This window comes from Grosmannia clavigera (assembly GCF_000143105.1).
Source record: "Grosmannia clavigera kw1407 unplaced genomic scaffold GCSC_179, whole genome shotgun sequence".
Taxonomy (NCBI): Eukaryota; Fungi; Ascomycota; class Sordariomycetes; order Ophiostomatales; family Ophiostomataceae; genus Leptographium; species Leptographium clavigerum.
This window is the reverse complement of record NW_014040759.1, coordinates 1,124,581-1,147,154: the sequence shown is the minus strand read 5'-3', so window position 1 is coordinate 1,147,154 and position 22,574 is coordinate 1,124,581. Positions and strand designations below refer to the sequence as shown.

The 22,574-nt window shown below is 53.1% G+C and overlaps 8 protein-coding genes across 8 annotated transcripts; 2 read left to right on the top strand and 6 right to left on the bottom strand.

The window, feature by feature from the left end:
* Positions 1-1,042: 1,042 nt before the first annotated feature.
* CMQ_128 (tbc domain protein) lies at positions 1,043-3,348 on the bottom strand (the record flags this gene model as incomplete). The annotated part of the gene is made up of 2 exons (XM_014313750.1): positions 1,043-1,546; positions 1,657-3,348. The coding sequence occupies 2 exons, from the start codon at positions 3,346-3,348 to the stop codon at positions 1,043-1,045; spliced, it is 2,196 nt and encodes a 731-aa protein (XP_014169225.1).
* Positions 3,349-6,304: 2,956 nt separating this feature from the next.
* Positions 6,305-7,315, bottom strand: CMQ_309 (bud site selection protein; the record flags this gene model as incomplete). Its single annotated transcript, XM_014313931.1, has 2 exons — positions 6,305-7,040; positions 7,293-7,315. 2 exons carry the CDS (start codon positions 7,313-7,315, stop codon positions 6,305-6,307), a joined length of 759 nt encoding a protein of 252 aa, XP_014169406.1.
* Positions 7,316-8,273: 958 nt separating this feature from the next.
* On the top strand, positions 8,274-8,564 carry CMQ_261 (transmembrane adaptor erv26; the record flags this gene model as incomplete). Its single annotated transcript, XM_014313883.1, has 1 exon — positions 8,274-8,564. One exon carries the CDS (start codon positions 8,274-8,276, stop codon positions 8,562-8,564), a length of 291 nt encoding a protein of 96 aa, XP_014169358.1.
* Positions 8,565-9,235: 671 nt separating this feature from the next.
* On the bottom strand, positions 9,236-11,135 carry CMQ_114 (fungal specific transcription factor domain containing protein; the record flags this gene model as incomplete). Its single annotated transcript, XM_014313736.1, has 3 exons — positions 9,236-9,336; positions 9,421-10,495; positions 10,575-11,135. The coding sequence occupies 3 exons, from the start codon at positions 11,133-11,135 to the stop codon at positions 9,236-9,238; spliced, it is 1,737 nt and encodes a 578-aa protein (XP_014169211.1).
* A 733-nt stretch (positions 11,136-11,868) lies between these two features.
* On the bottom strand, positions 11,869-13,324 carry CMQ_21 (homogentisate-dioxygenase; the record flags this gene model as incomplete). The annotated part of the gene is made up of 2 exons (XM_014313960.1): positions 11,869-13,180; positions 13,257-13,324. The coding sequence occupies 2 exons, from the start codon at positions 13,322-13,324 to the stop codon at positions 11,869-11,871; spliced, it is 1,380 nt and encodes a 459-aa protein (XP_014169435.1).
* A 596-nt stretch (positions 13,325-13,920) lies between these two features.
* Positions 13,921-15,594, top strand: CMQ_169 (cytochrome p450 phenylacetate 2-monooxygenase; the record flags this gene model as incomplete). The annotated part of the gene is made up of 3 exons (XM_014313791.1): positions 13,921-14,139; positions 14,202-15,158; positions 15,220-15,594. The coding sequence occupies 3 exons, from the start codon at positions 13,921-13,923 to the stop codon at positions 15,592-15,594; spliced, it is 1,551 nt and encodes a 516-aa protein (XP_014169266.1).
* Positions 15,595-15,907: 313 nt separating this feature from the next.
* Positions 15,908-17,264, bottom strand: CMQ_272 (fumarylacetoacetate hydrolase family protein; the record flags this gene model as incomplete). The annotated part of the gene is made up of 2 exons (XM_014313894.1): positions 15,908-16,266; positions 16,325-17,264. The coding sequence occupies 2 exons, from the start codon at positions 17,262-17,264 to the stop codon at positions 15,908-15,910; spliced, it is 1,299 nt and encodes a 432-aa protein (XP_014169369.1).
* Positions 17,265-18,169: 905 nt separating this feature from the next.
* On the bottom strand, positions 18,170-20,270 carry CMQ_199 (het-s domain containing protein; the record flags this gene model as incomplete). Its single annotated transcript, XM_014313821.1, has 3 exons — positions 18,170-18,358; positions 18,453-18,677; positions 18,729-20,270. The coding sequence occupies 3 exons, from the start codon at positions 20,268-20,270 to the stop codon at positions 18,170-18,172; spliced, it is 1,956 nt and encodes a 651-aa protein (XP_014169296.1).
* Positions 20,271-22,574: the final 2,304 nt, after the last annotated feature.

The window sequence follows — 22,574 nt, the reverse complement described above, 5'->3', positions numbered from 1 at the left end:
GTTGCCTTGACGCACTTACACCCTGAGTAATAAATGCCCTAGGTTACGCACCGTCCTCACCCATAAGCGTAATGGCTATCGTCCTCGAGAAGCGCAGCCCCGCGTTTTCTGCTGAAGACGGGTTCGCAAAAACAAACCCTCCCCCCAAATAACACAAAAAAAAAAGCACATGTCGAAGCTTGGCAGGATGCTCTGCCCAAACGCGGCTCACCGCTTTGAAACATGCCACGTAGCCCACCGGCAAGTGGCTACAATAATCGTCCTCAATGTTGAGGTTCTCACAACCCCAACACAGGCTACATCATCGCGTGTTCTCGAAGATGGCAGCTAGGACACGGCTCGCTGAACAGCTGTGTCTCGCCACTCCGGGTCGTTGCGGCCTGGACGCACGTGCAAGTGAGCCGATGAGACCTCTTGGCTTGCTCTTTGCGGGATCTTATCGCGCTCTTGAGTCTGAATTACTCGTAAGCCGAGAGCACAGGAGGGCCATACGTGCTCGGACACCATCACCAGGCCCCGCAAGCAGCCGTACTACGGTGCAATATTGCGTGGTCAAAGGCCGCCTGATCGGGACGAGGACACCAACGATGCAATATCAAACCAATGAAAGAAATTGCTATTACAAATGCCACTCCGTAGCGAAACACCCAAACAACACAACGGCTCTGTTGTTTGGCTAAGAAAGGCACTGGAATTTGACAGGGTAGCGTACGAGCCTGGCGGCGTTGTATACGTGCTCACTCTCCCTCTATGTTAGCTCTGCACTAATTACATCCCAAAACCCGCTTTCACGATGAACTCCCAGGAATACCCCCAAATCTTAACCAAAAAGGGTGAGGCATGACTCGCATAATTGTGTTTGAAGATAAAGTATGCCCAATAGTTTTTTTTTTTTGGATCAATATCCGAAAAAAACGAGAAAGAAAAACATTACTAGTAAGAATCCGCTTCGTGTTGTCGCAACTCCGGATGCTCAGTAATTGTCGTAAGTGCGTATAAAGAAAGGTGCTTGATGGGAAAACAGTTTCGGCGAATTCGCGTCTTATGCCTTACCGACTGCTCTGACTGACTTCATCCAGCGGTCTTCTTCGCCCGACTGGGCAACAACAGCTCGGCGTCCACCATGGCCGTCCTCATAGCGGTGGAGGATCGAGCGAATCTCCTCCTGGTTCTTAGCCCCCAAAAGCTCCATTTCCTTCCCCATGACATATGCAACGCCAGCATGAACTAGTATCGCGTCGCCCTCGAAAACATAGACGTCCCAGAGCCGGGCAGCTTCGTCCAGAGCAAGGCAGTTTGTGAACAAGGACGTGAATAAACTTCCGAAACAATAGTCGGGCTCATGGTCAGGGAAGCTGGTGATGTGATAGTACAAAGCAGGAGACTTTGCCAACAGGGTCTGCAAGAGCAGATTATAAGCCGACGATTTGGCACCAGAATCTGCGGCGTAAAAACTGAGCGGAAGCGGGCGGTTCAGTACATTTGCCAATGCAACAAAAGCTGATGCAGGACCAGGCAGGTTCAGAAGCAGCAGAGCTGCAATGGTCTGTGAAATTGTCAGCGATACATGCACCAAGCTTTGAGCTAAATATGAAAGGAACGGCACGCCTTTCATGCCACGGTCATCCTGGAAAAAGGCCATCTAAAATCACTTACGTTGCAGCCCGAGACATACCCGATGTCACTTCGGTACATGGAATATGCCATCAGAACGTCCATCAAGCCGAGGTTGAGCGGTGCGCCAGCCTGGAAGATCTTCAAATCTTTCCATGTAGAGTGCTCAACGTCTCTACGAATCGCGGCAAAATGTGACGCATAGCGTTCGTCGTCCGGTGTTCCAGTCTGAGCTTTGATGCGCGCCTCCACCTCACTAGCTCGTCCGAGCGCTGCCTGGAATGACATTTCTGTCAGGCCTAGTTCGTTTCCGATGGCTCTTGCCCAGACGCCACCTCTGCTCCGTGGTGCAACTCCTCGCCACCAAAGTTCGCGGGTTCGGCGTTCCCTGACCGCTTCTGACCACCGTGGAATGATGTCCTGCTCCCAAATTTGCATCAGGCCCTTTGCGGCAGTGTCCCGACAGTCTGACCGTGCACGGCGGTCCGCCTCGCGGCGGCGCTCTGCCTCGGCGCTGTGAGCCATCATCTTCTGGTACTCCTTCAGATGCCGTCGTTCTTCGGCAGGATCCTTGGGCGGCAGCCACGATGGGCGGGTCCGGGAGAGTACGGCCTCCTTTTCCTTCGACACCGGGAGCGGGTCGATCATGATGTTGCTTCGCCGAAGAGGCGGGAGTTCCGGATGAGCCGAATTGTGCCGCGGTTTGTTGTTCACAGGGTCCGTCACAATTCGTCGTACAACAGGCATGGAGCCCGTGCTAGACCGCTGTGCCTTCTGCTGCAACTCGTCCGCGTGCTCTTCCAGCTTTTCCGTCAGGACTTTAGCTTCTAGACTCAGCTCAGAAAGTGCGGCAGTCCAGCTCTTCGCCCGCATCTTGACCGGACCAGGCATCTCCCCGGGCGATTTGAGCGCCTCGGATCTCCATGCCGGTGACCGCAGCGACCCTTGGGCGATAGCAACCGGCGGCGTACCATTTCCCACGCTTTTGCGCTTATCTTTGGAACCACGATCAGGTGAGCCGGTCTTAGAACTTGCAGAGCTGACGGGTCGAGAGCGCTCTGACGGCGGCCGTGGCGAGATTGGCACGTTGTCTAAAACGAGCCCGTCTGGGATGTCGTCGCCTTCGTCCTCATCGCACTCCAGCTCCAGCTCCAACGATGTCTTTCGCTCACGTGTCGGTTGCCAGCTGCTCCTCCTAAGCTTCGCCGGTAATGAAGGGTTTTTCAGGCCAGGAGTCGAATGAACACGAGGGCTTGGGCTTCGATGGCGAAATGAAAGCGACGAAGATCTTGATAGGCTTCTCGCAGACGATGCCTCGGGAAGAAGAGTATTGGTGTGCGTGCTGCGCACATTTACGGATCGGACTTGTGTTTGCAGGCTGGGATAGGACGGGCGGCTGTTGGGCGATGCATTTGGGCGGCGTATATTCGCTAGGTCCCGCGACATATGTGCATGTGTGTGCGGGCCTTTTTGTTGTAAAGAAGCGACCCTAAGGTCGGCGGAGAATGAAGGAGAGAACCGGTTCGGCTGGCTTTTGATATTGTCCCGGTCATGGCGGGGGATCGTGTCGTCGTCAAGACCGATATCTTCGAAGTGGTTGACATCTGATAGAACGCTGTTGTCGTCGGAACTGATCGAGTGGAACGAGGAGGATTTGGAGGATTTGGAGGCAGTCATGCCCGGTGGCGAGCCCGGGCTGGGGGCGGTGAAATCGACGGCTTGCTCGTATATCATAGTTGCATAATGGTATAGGGTTGGCCCGTCTCTTAAAACTGTCCGCGGTCGTAAAAGGTCTTGTTGAGGCGCTGCAAAGTACAGAAATGTGCCAAAATGTACCGGTCGCTTGTCTTCTATGAGTATGCTATATGAGGAGGCAAGTGAGGAGATAGAACGTGAAGTGACAGCAGCGGCGGCTGCGTATGCGTCGTATGAGAGATATCAGAAACGAAGTGTTACAGATTTTTGCCGTGGAATTGCGGTTTCCGTGACATAGGGCTGTGGTTTCACACGGAGCACCGTAGCAGATGGCAGGGAAATGCTGGGCCTTGTAACAGCAACTTCGGACGGACTGCAAGGAAAGCCCCTGATGGGAAGAGGAGTGTCTCACGTCGTGTATGCCGGGTTCGACGCGACGAAAATGGACAGGTGAGCAGCAATAGAGAAATAGAGTTGACGATCCAAGGCACAATATTCTCAGAAGTACAACAACAGAAAGAAGTTAAAAAGAATGGGGTAATGAACGATCGGCTGGAATGTGAAGACGTCAATACGACTTGCGTGACAAGATATGCTAAGGAGCGAAAGGGCCTCGTCTGAAAGAACAAAAGGCTAAAAGAGATCGCTATGAAGCGAATGCAATAGTATGCGCCGTTGTTGCAATTGATAATGAGTCTGGAGGACGAGAAGGGTAGACGACAAAAAAAAAAAAAGGTAAAACAGCTCGATATTCGAGCAGGAAACGAGGGAAGGCCAGACAGGGTTCGGTAACGCAGCGAGTGAATGAGGTCAGGACGGGGAGAAAAAGGGCAAAGGAAGAAAAGAGGAGACTCCTTTCGAATCGGTATTATCGGCGAGTATACAGTTACAGGAGGACTGTGTCTAACTGCATTTGAAGATGCACATAGCGAAGCTCCTAGTGAATACTCCGTACGGAGTAGAGAGGCGTCTAATTTGATTGCGCGCTGAATGAGGCTAGCGCACAGTGCCTCGCTGTTGCCGATACTGAGTACAAATTCAGCCGGAACAGGATTGCGAATTAATAACAGGAAGGATTTGCAGTTGCCGGCAAGCGCCTACTTAGTACGATGCCTTTGTAGAGGCGGCTATTTTGCTATGTCTTCAGCTCTTCGACCCGAAAAATAAGCCTCGCACGGCTGTACAAGTAGTCCGTACGTGGAACGAGTTCGGTTTCTGGCACGGTTGCATTGTTAACATATCGGTATCTCTTACTCCGTACGTGCCCGGAAAGCAAAAAGAGACGGAAGACTGGAGACATCTGCGGAGCCCTGGATGTTTCGGTGATGAACGTAATTTACACCGCCGCACCCAATCAACGCCGGTGGCCTGCTAGAGGCCCACTTCTACAGCTTTTCAGGGGTGGCCTCCCTGCTCGCTCTACTAATCTAACGCCAGTCTCCATGTGGTCCAGCCCCTTCATCCTAGGAGCATCTTACATTAAATATGGAACGTCGAGTATGGAGTAAGATACCTGAAAACTTTTATGCGTTGGCCGTTGCTGCACTTGTACGGGTACTCCGTACTCCGTACACGTAATGCTGTTGCTGCATGACACGGGACGGTACTCCGAATGTACTCCGCCACTGATGTACCCGGTTGCGGCCATGGAAAACTCTCGCCTCCTTCAAAAGAGATGATCAAACTATCAGCGGAGGGCGACAAGTCAAACCACTCCGAGATACTTTTCAAAAGACCCCACTTATATTTTCCTTTCCAGCTTGATGCGTACCTGTTCTATTAATACATACTCCGTACGACATTTTATATCGCCGTCGCGTCATTAATGCATTTGTCGACTGTAACCACTCCATAATTCCATACTGGAGATCGGTGGCCGAGTATTTCTAGATTCCAATCGTTCCTCATCTCATGTGATGCAATACTGTACGTACATAGAAGGATTTTCCGGTTCACGACAGCGTAGAGCAGGGATCCTGTTTGGAGTACTCCGTAAAGCTATAATATAGTAAATAATGTGTGCGACTCTCGATGTCCCATGCGGAAGAAGAAGTATGTCGGCTTTGTGATATCGTCTTCAGGCGACCATAATCGGCTGTACGGGTGCCCCTCGTGTTTCTTCGTGCATCTTACACGTACGGAGTAAGACGGAGTAGGCAGCTCAGATAGGGCTCGTCGAGCTCCCTTTGGACAGCTTTCCTTATCTCATGCATCTAATTTCCTTGTAGCTAACTGCGGCATAAAGTCAGAGTCCTCCCTCACACAGACAACTTCCGGGTGTGCTGTTGTGGCGACCGGCCAAGCTCATTCAGAGATATGAAAGAGGTGTCGTTTCTTACGTTGATCGGACAATTGTTTTCGGCGGCGTGGCTAATCTTAAACGTGTCGCTTACGGCAAAGGTGTTCCGGCTATATCGGAATCGTGACGCCGTTGCTTATGCGAAATGCCCGCGTCGTGCAAAAGGCCATCAAGATGTCCGATACGCGTGGCGATTCGATTTGGATGCGAGTTTTAAGACACACATGTCCAGCCACGACTTTGCAGGATGACCGCAGTACCGCGTATTTGCAAAACGTGAGGTTGATGGGCTTGGTTAAGTGGCGACTTATCAAGTACTTTTCAAAGAGGCAGAGGACAATAGGCTGAATGAGTGCCCCCTAGCGGAGAGCTAGGAGAGGCTACAATTTTCCAGACTATTGAATTGTAGACCAACTTATACCAGCCATGTTCTTGGCCGTGGACGCAAGTAAGCATTTACGGCGCAGAACAAATGTGTCGGCTGTTCATCGCTACACTTTCAATGTCATCGAATCGCAAACATGACAATATATATCATACAGCCAGCCGCCTTATAGAAAAACTGCAAGTAGACAAATTTTATCCGTTCGATCTATGTAAGTTATTATCTCGTCGTTGTTTCCCGGATATACCCATTTTGATACCGACGCCATGAATTGCAGAACAGACAAGCGAGGTAAACCAAGCAAATGAAGGTCAGAAAGCAATCCGCCGCTTTCTCCCTGTGTATTTCGAGTTGGCCTTGACGATCTTTCCTTTGCGCTCCATCTGCTCTTTTTTCTTCGCAATCCAGGCCTTGCTTCCCTTTTTTACCACCACACCTCTACCGCTCTTCCCCCTTGGACGCTCGTCTACGATGTCGACGCCGTCCATACCCGAGACCACGCCGGTAATATCACCGTTTCCAGTGGCGACGTTGCCCCCAACAGTGAGGACAAGGTACACCTTGACGTTTTTAGTCCCTGGGTCGTCCTCCAGCATACCGGCACCAAAGCCAGCGCGGACTGCTGCTTGCGTGATCATAGACCGCTGCGTGTCGTTCTTAGGATAGAACTGGCACACGGCCCGGCCACCCCGCCGCAGCGATGCGTACAGTCCGTTGAAGAAACGGGACAGGCGGCCCTGGGGAGATGTGTCGCTGGTCTCGGCATTGCACAACCATTGCAAGGCGCTGATGCTGATGGCGGCGTCGAACGACCCAGCCCGGAACGGTACGCCTTGACCCATGTCGGCTAACAGAAGGTCTCCTTCAACATCACGTTGCAAAGCCACATCCAGCATCGATGGGCTGATGTCCATGCCAACCCACACATGCGGTCCACCTCCCTCTTCCTCGACAATACTAGCATCGTCGTCTTCGCCGTCATCACTACCATCGGTTCCGCCGTCACCTTCGGTTGCAGCATCAAGGTGGTTCCTCCTCCTCCTCCGCCTTGTTGTTGTCCCAGACATCGTCAAAATTTCGCCAGATAAACCACTGCCACAACCGATGTCAAGAATAAAACTCGGCCCTGGAAGATCGAGCAACTCTAGCGCACGTCGTGTCATCGAAGCTTGAACATTCTGAATTCGGGAGCTCGTGGTGTATTTCCGCGCTTCTGAATCATTGTAGTGAATATCTGCAGTCCTAACAACTAAATTTAGCACGATAATAAGTTGCCAGTTCGGGCTTTCTTGAACTTACAGCGTATCTTCAGGCCGAGACATGACGGAAGTAGTAAGTCAGTATTGAGTTGTAAAGGCGAGTGTCCGTGTGATAAAACAGTATATAGGCGAAATATTCCCGTGTAACTGTAAAGTGAACAGCGCTGGATAAATCAACGACCGTCGAAAATCTTCGAAAGTTTTTGGCGGGGCTAGATAAAGTCTAGAATACGGAGTACGGAATACGTATGGAGTATGTATGTACTCCGTAGTGACGCTGTTTATCTTATCAGAGTGTCGGCGGATTAATTCCGGATAAATACTGTGGGTTCCTCCGGCCGGCCAGAGGACACGAATCTAGCGTCTGATAAATAGCGAGCAGAGACTGTTGTTTCTTAACTTACTGTTTCTACCAAGATCGGGCATCAAGCCCGTACTGCAATCCTCCTTCCTTTCTTCCGTTCCACATATCTGGGATGTGAAAGCCTCAGGGCTGCTTCGCCGCAACCATGTGGATTCTTCCTATAGTTGGCTACTTGGGCTCGATCGTGGGCTTCTGTTTTCTGACTCTGGCGATAGGTGAGCCGGCAGTTCTGTCTCTGATTGAATTCGGTCTTTGGGCGTATCTAATTCAAGGACACAGCGTCGGGGCTCTATTACCTGTCGGAGCTGGTGGAAGAGCACACGGTCATGGCAAAGCGCTTTTTGACCCGCCTTATTTACTCCATCGTGGGCTTACAACTCATATTGTGCCTTATCGATGGTTTTCCCTTCTGGCAAACGGCTCTGGGGATATTCTCACATGCCGTTTATTTGGGAAACATGCGGAGGTTTCCCTATGTACAGCTCGCAGATCCGCTGTTCATAACTTCATGTGGTATGCAGAGGATTCCGTCCTTTGCTTTCTTATCATGTGTTCACGTTGTTCTGACGCGCCTGTAACCATACAGTTTTGGTGCTGATCAACCATTACGTGTGGTTCCAATATTTCTCTCACTACCAGCAAAACCTGTACAAAAACATGTCGTCCTACTATGACTCGCCAGCGGACGCGCCGACCTTCACAGAAATCGCCTCATACTTCGGCCTCTGTGTCTGGATGGTTCCTTTCGCATTGTTTGTCAGTCTGTCGGCGAGTGACAATGTACTTCCTACCATGGGCAGCGGGGATCAGCCAGCAAATAGCTTTGGCGAGAGTACTGAAGGCAAGCGAGGCCAGGGTATGGCGAAGGCGGTTGTTGACAGCGTCTTGTCTGCTTTTGGCGGAGTGGGATCAGCAACCAGGATGAAGCGTCCTGAAGAACGACTCTGAACTGTAATCAATTGCTTGATATGAGCTGGTCTCTGCCGGATGCCGGCATAGGAAACCTTGCAAGCAGCGTCTACCATCATGAGCACATGCTTGAAGCTTCTCGTTAATTGGACTTTTTCTTCAAGTCTTTGGTAAGTCAATACCCCGTTACTGCTGCCACAACCCCTTGTTCTCGAACCCTGGCTTTTATGATGTCTTTTTCGCTATGATTGTACCTGACAAGGACCATTGTGTTTTTGCTTGATTAAAACTTAACCGTTCTGATACATCGCCATTTCCCTTCCAATTTTAATTCAAGTCGTCCTTTGTGGATGTGCATTTCTATGTTGCTTCGGAGGCTAATACCAGGCCTATCGCAACAGAAAGACGATGTACGGTCAAGTCCGTATATCATGGGAGCCGAAGCATATCAATATGGCCTCAAGAACCGCATCAAGACATATAACTGTACTGTAGAATCAGCAGGATGGATCGTGGTGAAGTTCCCATGATGTGCCTGATATATGCAGGCCGCGGCGTCATGGACCGTATATTGTAACTTCATAGTCACTGTTCAAAAAGAGGGAATAGGGCAAAGTTATTTTGAGCTACTCTCCGGTAGTGGCTTTGACAATTTCACTGCCTAGCTATAACTCGATAGGTTGAAGCCTATTTTTACGGTGCTTTGGTTGTTAGATAAAAAGGCTACTGTTGAATCCCATCAGGTAGTCGGTCAACTCTGGACATCGAAAGAGAGGGACATTGCTAGTCTCGCAGTCCGCTGACGAGCTGCCTACAAAGTGCAACGGCAAAGTCATGTTCGCTGGTACTATTGGTGACGGGGTTTCTATGCCAGCGGAGACAGTTGGCAGCGTACAACATGCTGCTGTCGTTTGCAGGGGCAAGACGGGCTGGACCGGGACGGAAAAGCCGTTGGCAAGCGGTCCACGAAAAGAGGCGACGGGATCGAGGTCTCCAGACACAGATGCAGAGGCTGTCGGCCCTGGTGAAGCGTTTGCACTGCCACAGCTAATGTCGACGGTTCCGGCGTGTTGCATCTCGGCTTGCAGACTGGTCACGACGGCTTGGAACGTCTGCAGCTTGTCCTGTAGTCGCCGTGAGACAGATGATCTTGTGGAGAGCTGGCGGACCAGCTCCAAGGCGGTAAACACCTCATCCAAACAGGAACGATTTTCGGGGTCAACAGAACAACAAAGAACCAGTAGCAGGGACGAAAGGGCGGTCTCGAGGAAGTGGTTAAAAGTCTTCTGCTGCGTCTGGTAGATGTTAGTGCTGCGCGCGAGGCTATCAAGGATGCGGACGGTGTCTTGTGCGGTGGCAGCCATGATGTTGGCGTGAGAGGGGTCAAAATCCCTTGTGCCGGGCCGCACAGCCGCTTTGCGGTAGATGACAGTGCGCATCTGGTTTGCGCGCAGATAGAGGGTCAGGCGGATCTTGTAAGTGCCACGGCTCTCCTTGGCCGCATCGAATGCGTCCTGGAGGCCGCGAAACTGCAGCTTTGCGGGCAAGTTACGCTGCCACATGATCACGCGGAAGCAGAGGAGGTCGCACATAGAGTTTGCCGTGGCGGCTGCAGCCAGGGGAGCATCAAGACACCACCGGCGTACCTCGGACGTGATGCCGCAGTATATCACCATGTGCTCCAGGTAGAGAGCGGACAGCGAGTCGTCCGAGAACTGGGGATAGTGGCGGACGTCTGTATCCTGAATAGAAAAGGGCAGACCGGTGCCAAAGCTCCACCGCCGGTCCAGGGTGTAGACAGTCCAGTACATCTTCTCGCTCACATTGTCGTCCGCTTTGGGAGAGGCCGACGTTGCCATATGTGGCAGATCGTCGTTTCTGTGGCCCCGAAGCTCTTGAAGCAGCCGCGAAACAGTACCGATGCCCCTCCAAGCTAGAATCTCTCTGTCGGTCAGGAAGAAGTAAATGCTCTGATGGTGTTGGACATGGTAATTAGTAGCGACGAGGAGACTCGGTCAAAAAGACGTATGGGATGGCGGACAGACATACTGTGAGGGTCAGCAAGGAAAGGCTTTGCCTGTCGCCGCCGGCGAGATGTGTTCTTGCAATGGCATCCGTAAATATGTTCTGCACCAAGGCGTTGGATATTTCTGCCGAGTCAGAATCGGTGAAGATGGCGACGACGGCGAGGATGAGCGTGGCAATGTCGGATATTTGATCGTGCTGGGAAAAGTATCCGTCTGCCCTCTGGTGAACTGCCTGGCTGATGTCCCTCTGTAGGTCAGCTATATCGAGGAAAGGATACTGGAGGCCGATCTCCTCGTCGTAGGTGTAAAGGATATCAGCCCAGCATTCTTCACTTAGAGCTGCCAGAACACCACCGGGGGAGCCGTGGAGACGGTGGTTGACGAGTTTCTGAAGCTCCTTTGGCCCGTCGACGGCCGGACTACAAGAAAACTGTCGTATCTTCTCGTGCTCGGAAATTGAGGCGGTCAGGTGCCGTCGTGCGACGCCCAGATAGTGATCTGAGTTAGCCAACTCATATGCCGGAGTGATTTTGGAAGATACCGCCTTTCGCTGGCCTGTATTGAAAGAGCCATCATCTGACATTGCAGACAATTGAGACAGCCGAGAAGGCTGTAGGCCAGAAGAAAAGCCGCGACTGCCCGATTGAAAACGCGTCGTGCGTTTGTAAACGCAGAGTGCATTGATACCACAGCAGCCCTGGCAGGGGTGTTCACCGCTGCATTTTGTCTTACGTCTCTTGCAGTTATCGCTGGAATTGAGAGCAGATATCAGCCATCAGAGTGTCACAATTTCTTTCTGGAGGGCGACTCCTGAGGAACAAGACACACCAGGCAACGGTTGTATATGGAAATCGTCGCTTTCGGGAATTGCATGGTGCAGCTAGGAGTGTGTTGGAGCTGGTATACATTGGCTTTGTGCAAGTTTCGAGGGCAGAAATAAATGAGGTTGTAGAGACCGCATCGTGCGTCTTGCTCTCTTCTTCGAGAATGAGGCGAGGTTGACAAGTGCGGGGGTGTTCCGGGGACCCGTGACACGCTAGGCAGTCTAACCAACTACTCCGTACGTCGTAGGTCAATGGGGTAATTACCAGGGCGTGAATTAGAGCTTTATTGGTCGCAAACAATGCTTTCCAGCGGTATCAAATTCACGTACTCCGTACGAAGTACTTCGCAGGGACAATCTGTGTCTCCATTCTTGTGGAAAACGTTTGGTTACAAAAGAATTGCTCAAAATGGAATATCGGGTCTAATAGGTGTTGTCCTTCTCCCTTCTCGATCCTGCACTGCATGTTCTACCACCCGTTCCGTCGGTTTACCTACGTCCGGCGAGCCTCGGATACTGGAGGCGTAAAGTGCCTTATGAGGCTGCCCCAGCTGTGCTCGTTATACAGCTCCTGGACCTTTTCGCAGTTCGTCAGGGCCCAGTCAGTGGCGCCAAGCATCAGTGAGCTCTCGAACATGAACGCCATGCTGCCAGCGCCAACCTTATGGGGTGCTAGAGTGGCAGATGAGGCGCGTTCAAATGTTTGGATGTCCGGGCCGTGCGAGCCCATGACGTTGTGAAGCGAGGCGCCGCCGGGCTGGAAGCCGCCTTTTCCGCCAGCCTTGGCATCGTACTCACCAGAGATGAGTCCCATAAACTCGGACATGGTGTTGCGGTGGTACCAGGGAGGGCGGAAGGTGCCTTCGGCCACAAGCCAGCGCGGCGGAAAAATGACAAAGTCGGTGACGGCAGTGCCGGCGACAGGACTTGGCGCCGTCAGAACGGTGAAGATGCTGGGGTCTGGATGGTCGAAGCTGATGCTGCCAATGGTGTTAAAACGGCCCAGGTCGTACTTGTAGGGTGCGTAATTTCCGTGCCAGGCTACGACATCAAAGGGCGTGTGGTCCTGGGCGGCATCAAAGAGGCGACCGTCGAATTTGGCGGTGATGGTCCAGCTGATGTTGTTGTTGTCATTGGCATCCTCGTCTTCGTAGCTAGCCACGGGTGTCTGGAAGTCGCGGGCGTTGGCCAGCCCGTTGGAACCGATGGGCCCCAACTCGGGCAGCTGGAAGTGGCCCTGGAAGAGCTCGAGGACATAGCCGCGACTGGAACCGACAGGCAGGTCGACGCGGAAGCGGATGCCGCGCGGAACGATGACAATCTCATGTGGCCGCAGGAGCAGATGACCGAGCTCGGTGCGAATGTCGAGCACGCCTTTCTGGGCCACCAGGAGCAGGTCTCCGTCGGCCGAGTGAAAGGCGTGACCTGGCGCCATGCTGCGGCCGGCCCCGTATACATAGATGGCCAGACCGGTCTTGAGTGCCGCGCTGCCGGCACCACCAACCAGCTGCAGGCCACCCAGAAAGTCGCACTCGCCGTCAATGTCAAATGGGTTCCATCGGAGCTGATTCGGCACGTTGGTCAGCTGCGGCTCGCCGCGCGCGCTGAAGCTTGCCAGCTGCTTCGTTGACAGCACAAACGGCCGGTGGGCCGCCGACGGCAGGATCCGGTACAGCCATGACTGCAGGTTGCTGGCCCGAGGCGCCGTGAAGGCCGTGCCCGACAACTTTTCGGCGTACAACCCGTACGGCGCCTGTTGCGGCGAGTTGGCACCCACCGGCAGCGCGCCCGTCACGGCCTCGGTCCTGTTGCCATCAATCAGCTCGACTGTCGACACGATGTCCTGTGGCTCCTCTCCAAGCTCAGCCCGCCATCACTCACTCGTGATATGAGCCGAAGCCGTTCTGGTACTCATACTTCTCTGGGAAGCTAAACTCGGTCCACGGCATTTTGCAGTGTAGTTTGGTCTTGCTCGTGTGAAAATTGTCTCGCTACTCGGCTCTCTCGTAGCTATGGTCTGGTAGTGGGAGCTATGGCACATGTGCTGCAATCCGTTTATATCATTCCGCATTGCGGTGCGCAGACAGTGTCTGAGGAGGGCACTATTACTGAGTCAGTAACACCCCCGCCCTTGGCCTATTGGCCGGACCGCGCTGTCCCGCTGTTTGCCGCTCCCCGTGGGGAAGTGACGACGCATGGAGCAACTGCCGGAAATGGAGCTGGAAGTGGGATCGGATTCGGATTCGGAACTTGGAATCGAAAGCCAACCAGAGCTTGCGAATCCACTCGTCTACAACATCCATCCATCAGCAGATACCGCACAACATCAGCAGCCAATGAGAGCTTCCCGGATACGCAGTGGAGGTCCTCTTTATGGCCGGGGCACTCTTTCGGGCCCTTTGTCCTACGCCAAGGGCATATTAAGCAATATACGATTGGAAAGAGAAGTGGTAGACCAGCCATATAAATGAGCGGCCTGGGCTCACCGTCTACACTATATGCGCCTTGACTTCTTCTACTGCGTCACCAGCTCAAACACGAAAACATGTCTCACGAACTTGTGGCTGCCGGCCTCCTGCTGGCCGTCTATGTCCTTGCCCACTTCTTCAACAGGACGGAGACGCCTAAGATCAAGAACCTGCCTGAGATTCCCGGAATCCCCATCTTTGGCAACCTAATCCAACTCGGCACAGACCATGCTCGCGTCGCTAAGGCTTGGGCAGTTAGGTACGGGCCGGTTTTTCAGACCCGTCTGGGCAACCGGGTAAGCACCCTTTGAAAGATGCATCTTGTGTGTGCATTAGCATCTCTGACATGGCTATGCAGCGGATTGTCTACGTCAACACGTACGAGACAGTCAAGTACTTTTGGATCAAGCACCAGCCCGCGCTAATTTCGCGTCCCACCTTCCATACCTTCCACTCCGTCGTCTCCTCCTCACAGGGCTTCACCATAGGCACCTCACCCTGGGACAAATCTTGCAAGGCCCGACGCAAAGCTGCCGGCACCGCTCTCAACCGACCAGCTGTACAGTCCTACATGCCCATCATCGACCTTGAGTCAACTGTGAGCATAAAGGAGCTGCTCACGGACTGCAACAACGGCAGCCGCGAGGTCGATCCCAGCCCTTACTTCGCCCGATTTGCCCTCAACACGTCTTTGACACTCAACTACGGGTTTCGCATCGACGGCACCGTTGAAAGCGAGCTGCTACGCGAAATCACCCATGTCGAGCGCGAGATCTCCAATTTCCGATCCACCAGCAATAACTGGCAGGACTACGTGCCGCTTCTGCGCATTGCCAACCGCCAAAACTCTTCAGCCGAGGATTACCGTCTGCGCCGCGACCGCTACCTGGCCCTCCTGCTCGATGGCCTCAAGCAGCGCATCGCTAGCAGCACTGACAAGCCCTGCATCACCGGTACCATCCTGAAAAACCCAGAGGCAAAACTCAACGAAGCCGAAATCAAGTCAATTTGCTTAACTATGGTCTCTGCCGGCCTCGACACCGTGCCAGGCAATTTGATAATGGGACTGGCATACATCTCTACCGAGCATGGACAGGAAATACAGAAGGCAGCACTCCGGGCGATTGAGGAGGTCTACCCAAATGGCGACTGCTGGGAAAAGTGTCTTGTCGAGGAGAAGGTGCCCTATGTCACTGCTTTTGTGAAGGAAACACTGCGCTTCTGGACCGTTATCCCGATATGTTTGCCACGCACCAGTGTCAAGGACATCCCGTACGAAACCGCTGTCATTCCAGCTGGCACAACTTTTTACATGGTCAGATTCATAGCCCCATGGGTGGTATTTCTCCGACTAATAACAAAAATTATGTTTGCAGAATGCCTATGCCGCTAATTATGATGAGACTCGCTTCAAAGAGCCCAAGAGATTTATTCCGGAGCGCTTCCTAGACGACAACGAGTCAGGCACGCCACACTACGCCTACGGCGCCGGCTCGCGCATGTGCGCCGGCTCCCACCTGGCTAACCGCGAGCTGTACACGGCCTTCATCCGGTTGATTACGGCATTCGAGATCCTGCCGAGCGGTGACCCAGCCGATGCACCCAAAATCGATCCCATCGAGTGCAGCATTAATCCGACCTCGCTGACGACTGACCCTCGGCCTTTCAAGATCCGCTTCAAGCCAAGAAACAAGGCTCAACTGGACGAGTGGATTGCTGCGGCAGAGGCTAGAACACGCGAGCTGCAATAGGTACATGCCATTGGAAGACGTTTTATAGCAATTGGTAGTTTTAACTCTGGTACGCAAAATAATGTATGCTCGTCGAAGTTACAGTGTTAAATGTTTTCAATGACCTGGCAGGAAGAGAGCCTTTGGATTCTCACGACGAAGCCGGCCAATTATAAAGCAACAAGACTCAATTTGCTCACACTCATACACAGCATGCAAGAAGAGCACGCATTTGAGTAGGAAAATTCAGTGTGTGTTTGACGGAGCTCATATCGCGTGTCTTTTATTTACCGAATACAGTAATTCAAGTCGTAACGGTTCTTCCACTCGGCGACTACACGCTGTAGCCAGACGGCCAAGGCGCTAAAATACGGCCTCTGCACTCTCCGAAGCCAACCCTGCCGATACCAGGGCGTTCACACCATCCCCGAAACACGACCTCATCGCCGTCGGCAAGAAACGTGCGGCTCTCGCCTCCCGAGAGAATGACGGGCTTGGAGCCCCCACTGGTGATTTCGAGAAGGCTGCCCTGCGTACCGCTGTCTGGCCCGCTGATTGTGCCCGAACCGATGAGGTCACCCGGGTTCAGAGGACAACCTCCAGCCGTGTGGTGTACGACCATCTGTGGGAAGGACCAGAGCAGATACTTTCCATTGGAGCGTGTGAGAACCGATGGCTCACTGGATGTCTCGGCTGCGCAGCGGATTAGCGAAGCAGACCTCCCCCAACAGGGCTTGCACAGGAGACCTACTGTTCAGGCTGACCTCCAGGTTGATATCAAAAACGCCGCGCGTAGTCGGATTTTGAAGATAGGGAAGCACTTTGTGGTCGTTCTTGATGCCCTCAGTCCGGAACGGCTCCAACGCATCAGCCAGCACGACCCAGGCGCTGATGGTGCTGGCAAAGTTCTTGGCATTAAACGGGCCGAGCGGGACGTACTCCCAGGCCTGGATGTCGCGAGCAGACCAGTCATTCAGCAGCACGTAGCCGAATATGTACTTCTCGGCTTCGGTGATGGGCACAGGTGAGCCGAGTGCGTTGCTCCTGCAGACAAAAGCGCCCAGCTCGAGCTCGATGTCGAGACGCCTGCTGGGTTGGTGGATGGGTGCTTTGCTGGCATCAAGAATCTGACCCCAGGGCCGCCGCAAGGGGGTTCCCGAGACAATAATCGAGGAAGCCCTTCCGTGGTAGCCGACCGGCAGGTGTGAGTAATTGGGCTGCAGCGCGTTGTCAGAGCCGCGGAAAAGGACGCCAACATTGTAGGCGTGGTTTTTGCCGACATAGAAGTCGGTGTAATCGCCGACTTTCAGCGGCAAGTGTGTCTCGACATGCGACAGGGGAACAAGGCTGGCACTGCGAAGGGAGGCGTTGTCCCTCAAAAGTCGGGCGAAGGGCGTGTCAAGGGCGAGGACGAGGCCGAGGTACTCTCGCACCTTGTTGTGCAGAGGACGCCCCAGCTCGGCGAAGTTGAGTGTCGTCTCAGAAAAGCTCTGCAGGATTTTGGGTGCCGCCTCAGGCAGGCCAGAGAAGCCTCCACCGTCAGAAAAGAGCTTCAAGTCGAGGACATGGCTGCCAATAGCCACAGCCGCATGGGGTTGTTTGCTGCCGGCATGGCTGATGATGCCAAAGGGGATGTTGTCTAGCGAGAAGCCCGACTCTGCTGGAATGTCCAGCCACGACTCGCCTGCCATTGTGTTTGTCTACGACGTGTTTTTTTTAGAACTCGAGGTTGGGTAATAGGCAGAAGAAGCGGACAGACAGACCAGAAGAACGGCTCTCCGGGTTGAGCGCTGATCACATGGAAGAAAGTACATACGAATGCTTCGTACAGAGCTTCCCGTTACTTTACATGGCGAACTCCCACTAAAGCTTGCCAGGTGATGTGAGTTGGCCTGGATTCCGATTCCGGCTGTAGATCTGTGCCGCGTCCAACCGATTCCGCGGAACAAAGAAAGCGTTCCGACAGTGACCGGAAATATCACTGGTGCAAGTCACAGGGACAGCGCTGCACAAATGAAAGCGCAAATAGTTTGATGACAGTAAGGTAATATACATGTCAATGCGCTGGTCCAGGCCTGGTTTTATTGCAGGCTCATGATACATGATTACCCATCTACTTCTTGCGTGTTCGTATTACGATGTGGCCAACTATGGTTTTGAAGACAGTGAGCCTATCCTCTACACATACTTCCAAGCGCAGTACGCAGTCCGAGTCCGCATTGCCGCTGCGATTAAAGCTAAAATTCGAGTGAGTGAATCTCCTGAATGGCTCGCAACATTTGCCCCATTATGTATCTTGAAACAACCCCTCTGCTACGGTACTAGCTCTTGTTGTTCACCGCCCAGACGGCCCCGACTTTCTGATTCGACAGTCAGTACGAAGTAAGCATTCTCGGGTTCTTCGAGGAAGCCTTTCTGGACAGCACACTGCTTTTACCGCCCTCTGATCGGCCGCTGCAGCGTGCCCTGGTGCGCGACCTAGTCAACATCATGGCCATCGGAAGTTGGCCTTTGGCTGGTAGTCGATGGCCAAACGTGCGGAGGCCGACGGCGTAAAATGAAAAATATCGTTCCAGGAGCACTGGAATTCAGCTCGCTAGAAGCGGTTCTCGAGACGAGTGCCGGAAAATACTCTGTTGGCAACAGTCTGACGTTGGCAGATGTGTTCCTTGCTCCTGCTGACCTTGACTGATTTCCAGTGTCGAAGCGAGTCTATGACAGGATCCCAGTCCTCCCCCCATTTGTGCAGGCCAATTGGAGGCACCAGGGAGACACACCAGAGAGCCTGACGGTGGTTGCTGCTTGAGCAGATATAGACAAATTCAAAAGGGGAGCCAGAAGTCTCCCCTGTGATGTATAATCGGCATCTATAGACACACCGTGTCCAAAACCATGATGACTTTGCGAATGTATGCTTGACCCAGCACGATGCCGTCTTGGTCAGCCAGATCACCCCGCTGACCGAATGAAGTCCACTCGTTGTCATGTTCGTCCTTGCTGGCATCAAGACACATCAGACAGGCGACAACGAGCCCCGCCACAATAGAACCCATGCGTCGTGCGACGTCTTCACGGGCTAGTGTGACGAGACGCTGGTGCAAGGCCTGGGGACGAAGAGGGTGTCCATTACAGTCGAGTAACAAGCTAGTACCAACCCATTTCCCACATGTGTCTCCTCCGTCGTTAACGTGGAGGCCAGATGTGTCCGGCCGTTGCTCCTGCGGCTCGAACTCTACAAGCGACCGCCACAGAGCAATCTCGAGAAAGAGCACACCGAGCGAGTAGATATCGTCGAGCATGGAGTAGCGCCGGACAGGGGCTCCCTGACGGTCGACGGGAAGGTAGTATGTTTTATGGAGATCGACAGTCGGCTTCATATCGGAGTGGCGGGCCTCCTTCCGGCTGAGGTCAAAGCCAACCAGGAAGGGCTCACCTATCACCATTTCCGACGTCCGGGGGAGGAAGCCGTATCCTTTTTGTTCAGATTCTGTCTCGGTACTTGCCTCCCTCAGAAGCACAACATTGTCTGCCCGTATGCTCTTGTGGATGTGTTCAGCTGTGTGAATAAAGAGCAGTGCCGAAGCGAGCTTTTTCATGAGAGCCACGCGCTCGTCCAGCGAGTGTCTGATTTCCGACGTGCGCGCCTCGAGCAGTACGTCGCGCAGCGAGCGTGGCGACGACAATCCTTGCGGCACACTGAAGAGGAGTGTACGCGTGCTGTAGGAAGGCAGGGAAAAGCTGCTGCCGTCAGGATTGTAGAACCGCTGCTGTTCCGTCTCGACGAAGAAGCCCTGGCAGGGAAGCAAGGCCACAAGTCTGGGGTTGGCACCACGCAAGAACGCGGCAATATTACGGATTTCTTCATCCGTGTTGGACATGACGGAGCCGGGCTGGTGCGTCTCCAGAAAGTGCGGCGCACCCTGTACACCGTCGGAGCTCGGCAACCCGTTGTGGAAGAGCAGTCCAGAATGGCGGACAGGGGCGCAGCCATCCCGGGACACGGGGACGAGACGCAGTGGGGGCGAATTTGTTGGGGGCTGCTTCAGGACACAGCAGCGCTGGATGAGTTCGGTGAGATCCTCGGCAATAGGACGGCGTGCAGTAGGCGCTTCGAGGGGAGAGTAAACCGGCGGAGGCGACTGAGAGACTGGGGCAGTGGTACTGCGCACAGGGGTGGTGGTCACGCTATCGAGTCCAGTCGGGAGCCGGCGGCCAGCGGCCAGACAGGCTGAGAAGACGACGTTGCTGAAGCTGCGCTCCCACGACTCCAACTCGCGAAGCAGTTGTTGCAGAGGGTCGCTGCGACCACGAAAGGCAAAGGCCAGACGCCGTGCCCGCCCGATGACCCGGCCTCCACGGATGTCGAGCGCCGTCGACAACTGCTCGGCAAAGTCTTCCAGAAGGCGGCTGAGCGTGTCGATGACGCGACCCAGAACAGCCCGTGACGTCGGATCCAGTGTGGCCACCAGGCCGCTGTGGCCATTACCGTCTCCGGATGTACCGTAGATAAACATGGCCAGGTTTTCGACCTGGACAAGGTGCAGGTCGAGCTGCAAGATGAGACGTGCCTGGATCGTGTCGGTTGAACGGTACTTATGCAGAGTCTCGCGAATGAAGCGGAGCGAGCGCACTGTCGGCTCAATTATGGCCGGCACGGCCACAGCCAGACCAACGACGGCTAGGGCCAACTCTGCCATGAATGAGCGGATATTCAGTGCCAAATGAAGACTTCTCTCGGCTACCCTTTGTCTCTCAGGATGGTGCATGGCACACTACCTGGACAGCGCGTAGCCTTTTTAATAGGCGTGACGATATGCATGCGGAAGCGCCCGGAAGAGATGTACAGGGCGTAAAGAATCGTAACAACCGCTGGGCAGCCATTGAGCCACGACACAGCCCCTGCGGTAGACGGCCGCAGAGCTGGCCGCTGCACTGCCCCTTCTACTCCCACCTTTATCGTCGAATTGATGGCTCGTTATGCTGGTTGGCCATGAGAACAAGGAGCAAGATTAGGCAAAGTATGGGTTCGCTTCTCGTGCTCTAAAGTCCCGGCTGCCAGCCAGATTTGTTCCAAATTGTCCCCCGCACATCGCTCTTTCTTTTTTCCGGCCTATTTGACTAGTCCGTAGCAGCCGCTGTGACCACCAAAGACCCACTGTCGCACCTGATCTACGTCGTATTAACCTATTTCCCCACTCGCTGAATGCTTCAGCCAGTACTCCGTATGTCCAAACTACCGCCTAGAATGCTGTTTTGCAAATGAACCGGGCGCTCTGTTTATAGCAAATATACTACAGAGTACGGTCTACGATTCTGCAGCAGATGCTCAAAAAGGCTGATAAGGCTGCTCATGCCAATGGTGCCATAGTTTGGTCGGCACGTGGACTCTATGACTTGAAATGCTGTCCGCAGAAGACACGAACTGTGAGCCTTTTCACCGGCTGCTTTCATACAGACTCCTTACAATTTGTCAAGAATCCAACTAAATCATCGCAAGAGTTTTGGAGGTGAGATGCCTAGCATGGATCTTAGTGGTTGATTACGTTGTCGAGGTATGTGGACCCGTGGGACGGCTGTGCTGTCGGTGCCTGCCAATCTTGCACTCAAGTACTCCGTACGGAGTAGATGACTTGCTACTACAGAGATTCCACGTCTTTCTAGACAGTCCTTGGCGTGACAAGATACAACACAAGATTACAATTATGGATCGGGCCTGAACTCTGACAACCAGCTGTGGTAAGCGACTCTGTCTCTGATCTGTGCTTGTCTTATGATCTCCCACGCAAGGCTGCTGAAGACAAAGAACTCAGCATAACAATGTACAACATTTGCAGAAAATCGATGAGTAAAACTTGAACCGAAGACAATGACAACAAGGCAATTATTATCAAACAGCCAATATAGGCAATGGCTACAAATCAAGGCCAGATCTTATCGTACCATGCCCCCACTACATTAACGTCGTCCCCTTCGCTCTCAGTTTAGCGAGATCAAACTGCTCGCGTTTTTTTTCGGAATGTTTTCCAGTTCATCCCAACTTTCAGACTCAAGTCAGCTCCGAGGCGGATGATATGGGAACTACGACTTAATACAAGGCTGTCACAGTCAATGGGTTTTCAAGGAAACGAGGCTGACATCGTGTGTTGTCCTTTGCACCACAGAACTCGTAGGTTTAGGGTCATAATTGTGATGCGCAGTTCTGAGATGAACTGATTGTACTTCGATTCGATGACGCCAATGCTGCCGGGACGATCGCCTTCCATCAAGTTTCAGGTGGGAAGCGATGGTTTGTATAAACAGAAGTATGCTACAGAGCATTCTAAAGAGGAAGCGACATCTGACGGTCAGATTTGACCAGCTACTTCTCTCGGTGATGAAACTAAGCCTAAGGTTCACGGATGGAGTAACGTATCCAAAGTACGGAGTACTCCGTACATAGTAGTACACGACAATTCTGCCGCCAAACCAGCCCACGAAGGATAGTGGTGAAGATCTGGGGCGGACCAATTCGATGCCGTGAGGGGCACCTGACTGTAACAAAAACCCTGTACAAAGTATGCTCCGTACTCCGTACTCCGTAATCAACTAATATATTTGCATCTCGTTACGATCTCTAACGAGTACTCCCCATATGCTCTGTACGAGTACATTAATGGCCCTAGAATTGATATTCCACAATCTTACTGCATACGGAGCAAGATACTCCGTACTCCGTACGGGGTACATCTTGCGCATGAAGGAACGCCCCTGAACGCCCCTATTACACGGAGTACAGAAATCAGGGGCGCACGTTTATCACGTGCATGAACAGGGCCCAGTGAAATTTACAGCGCTAAACAGGGATATGTCCTTTAATAATAGCTATTGCTCGTATTCCGGTCCCTGAACTAATGTCAAAACCGCTGAAATGACTGTGGAGACGTAAGGCACTACGACAATTCCATTGGCCCTTATGTCGGTTGGTATCTTATACAAGTAATAATGGCACACTGCACGCTGGC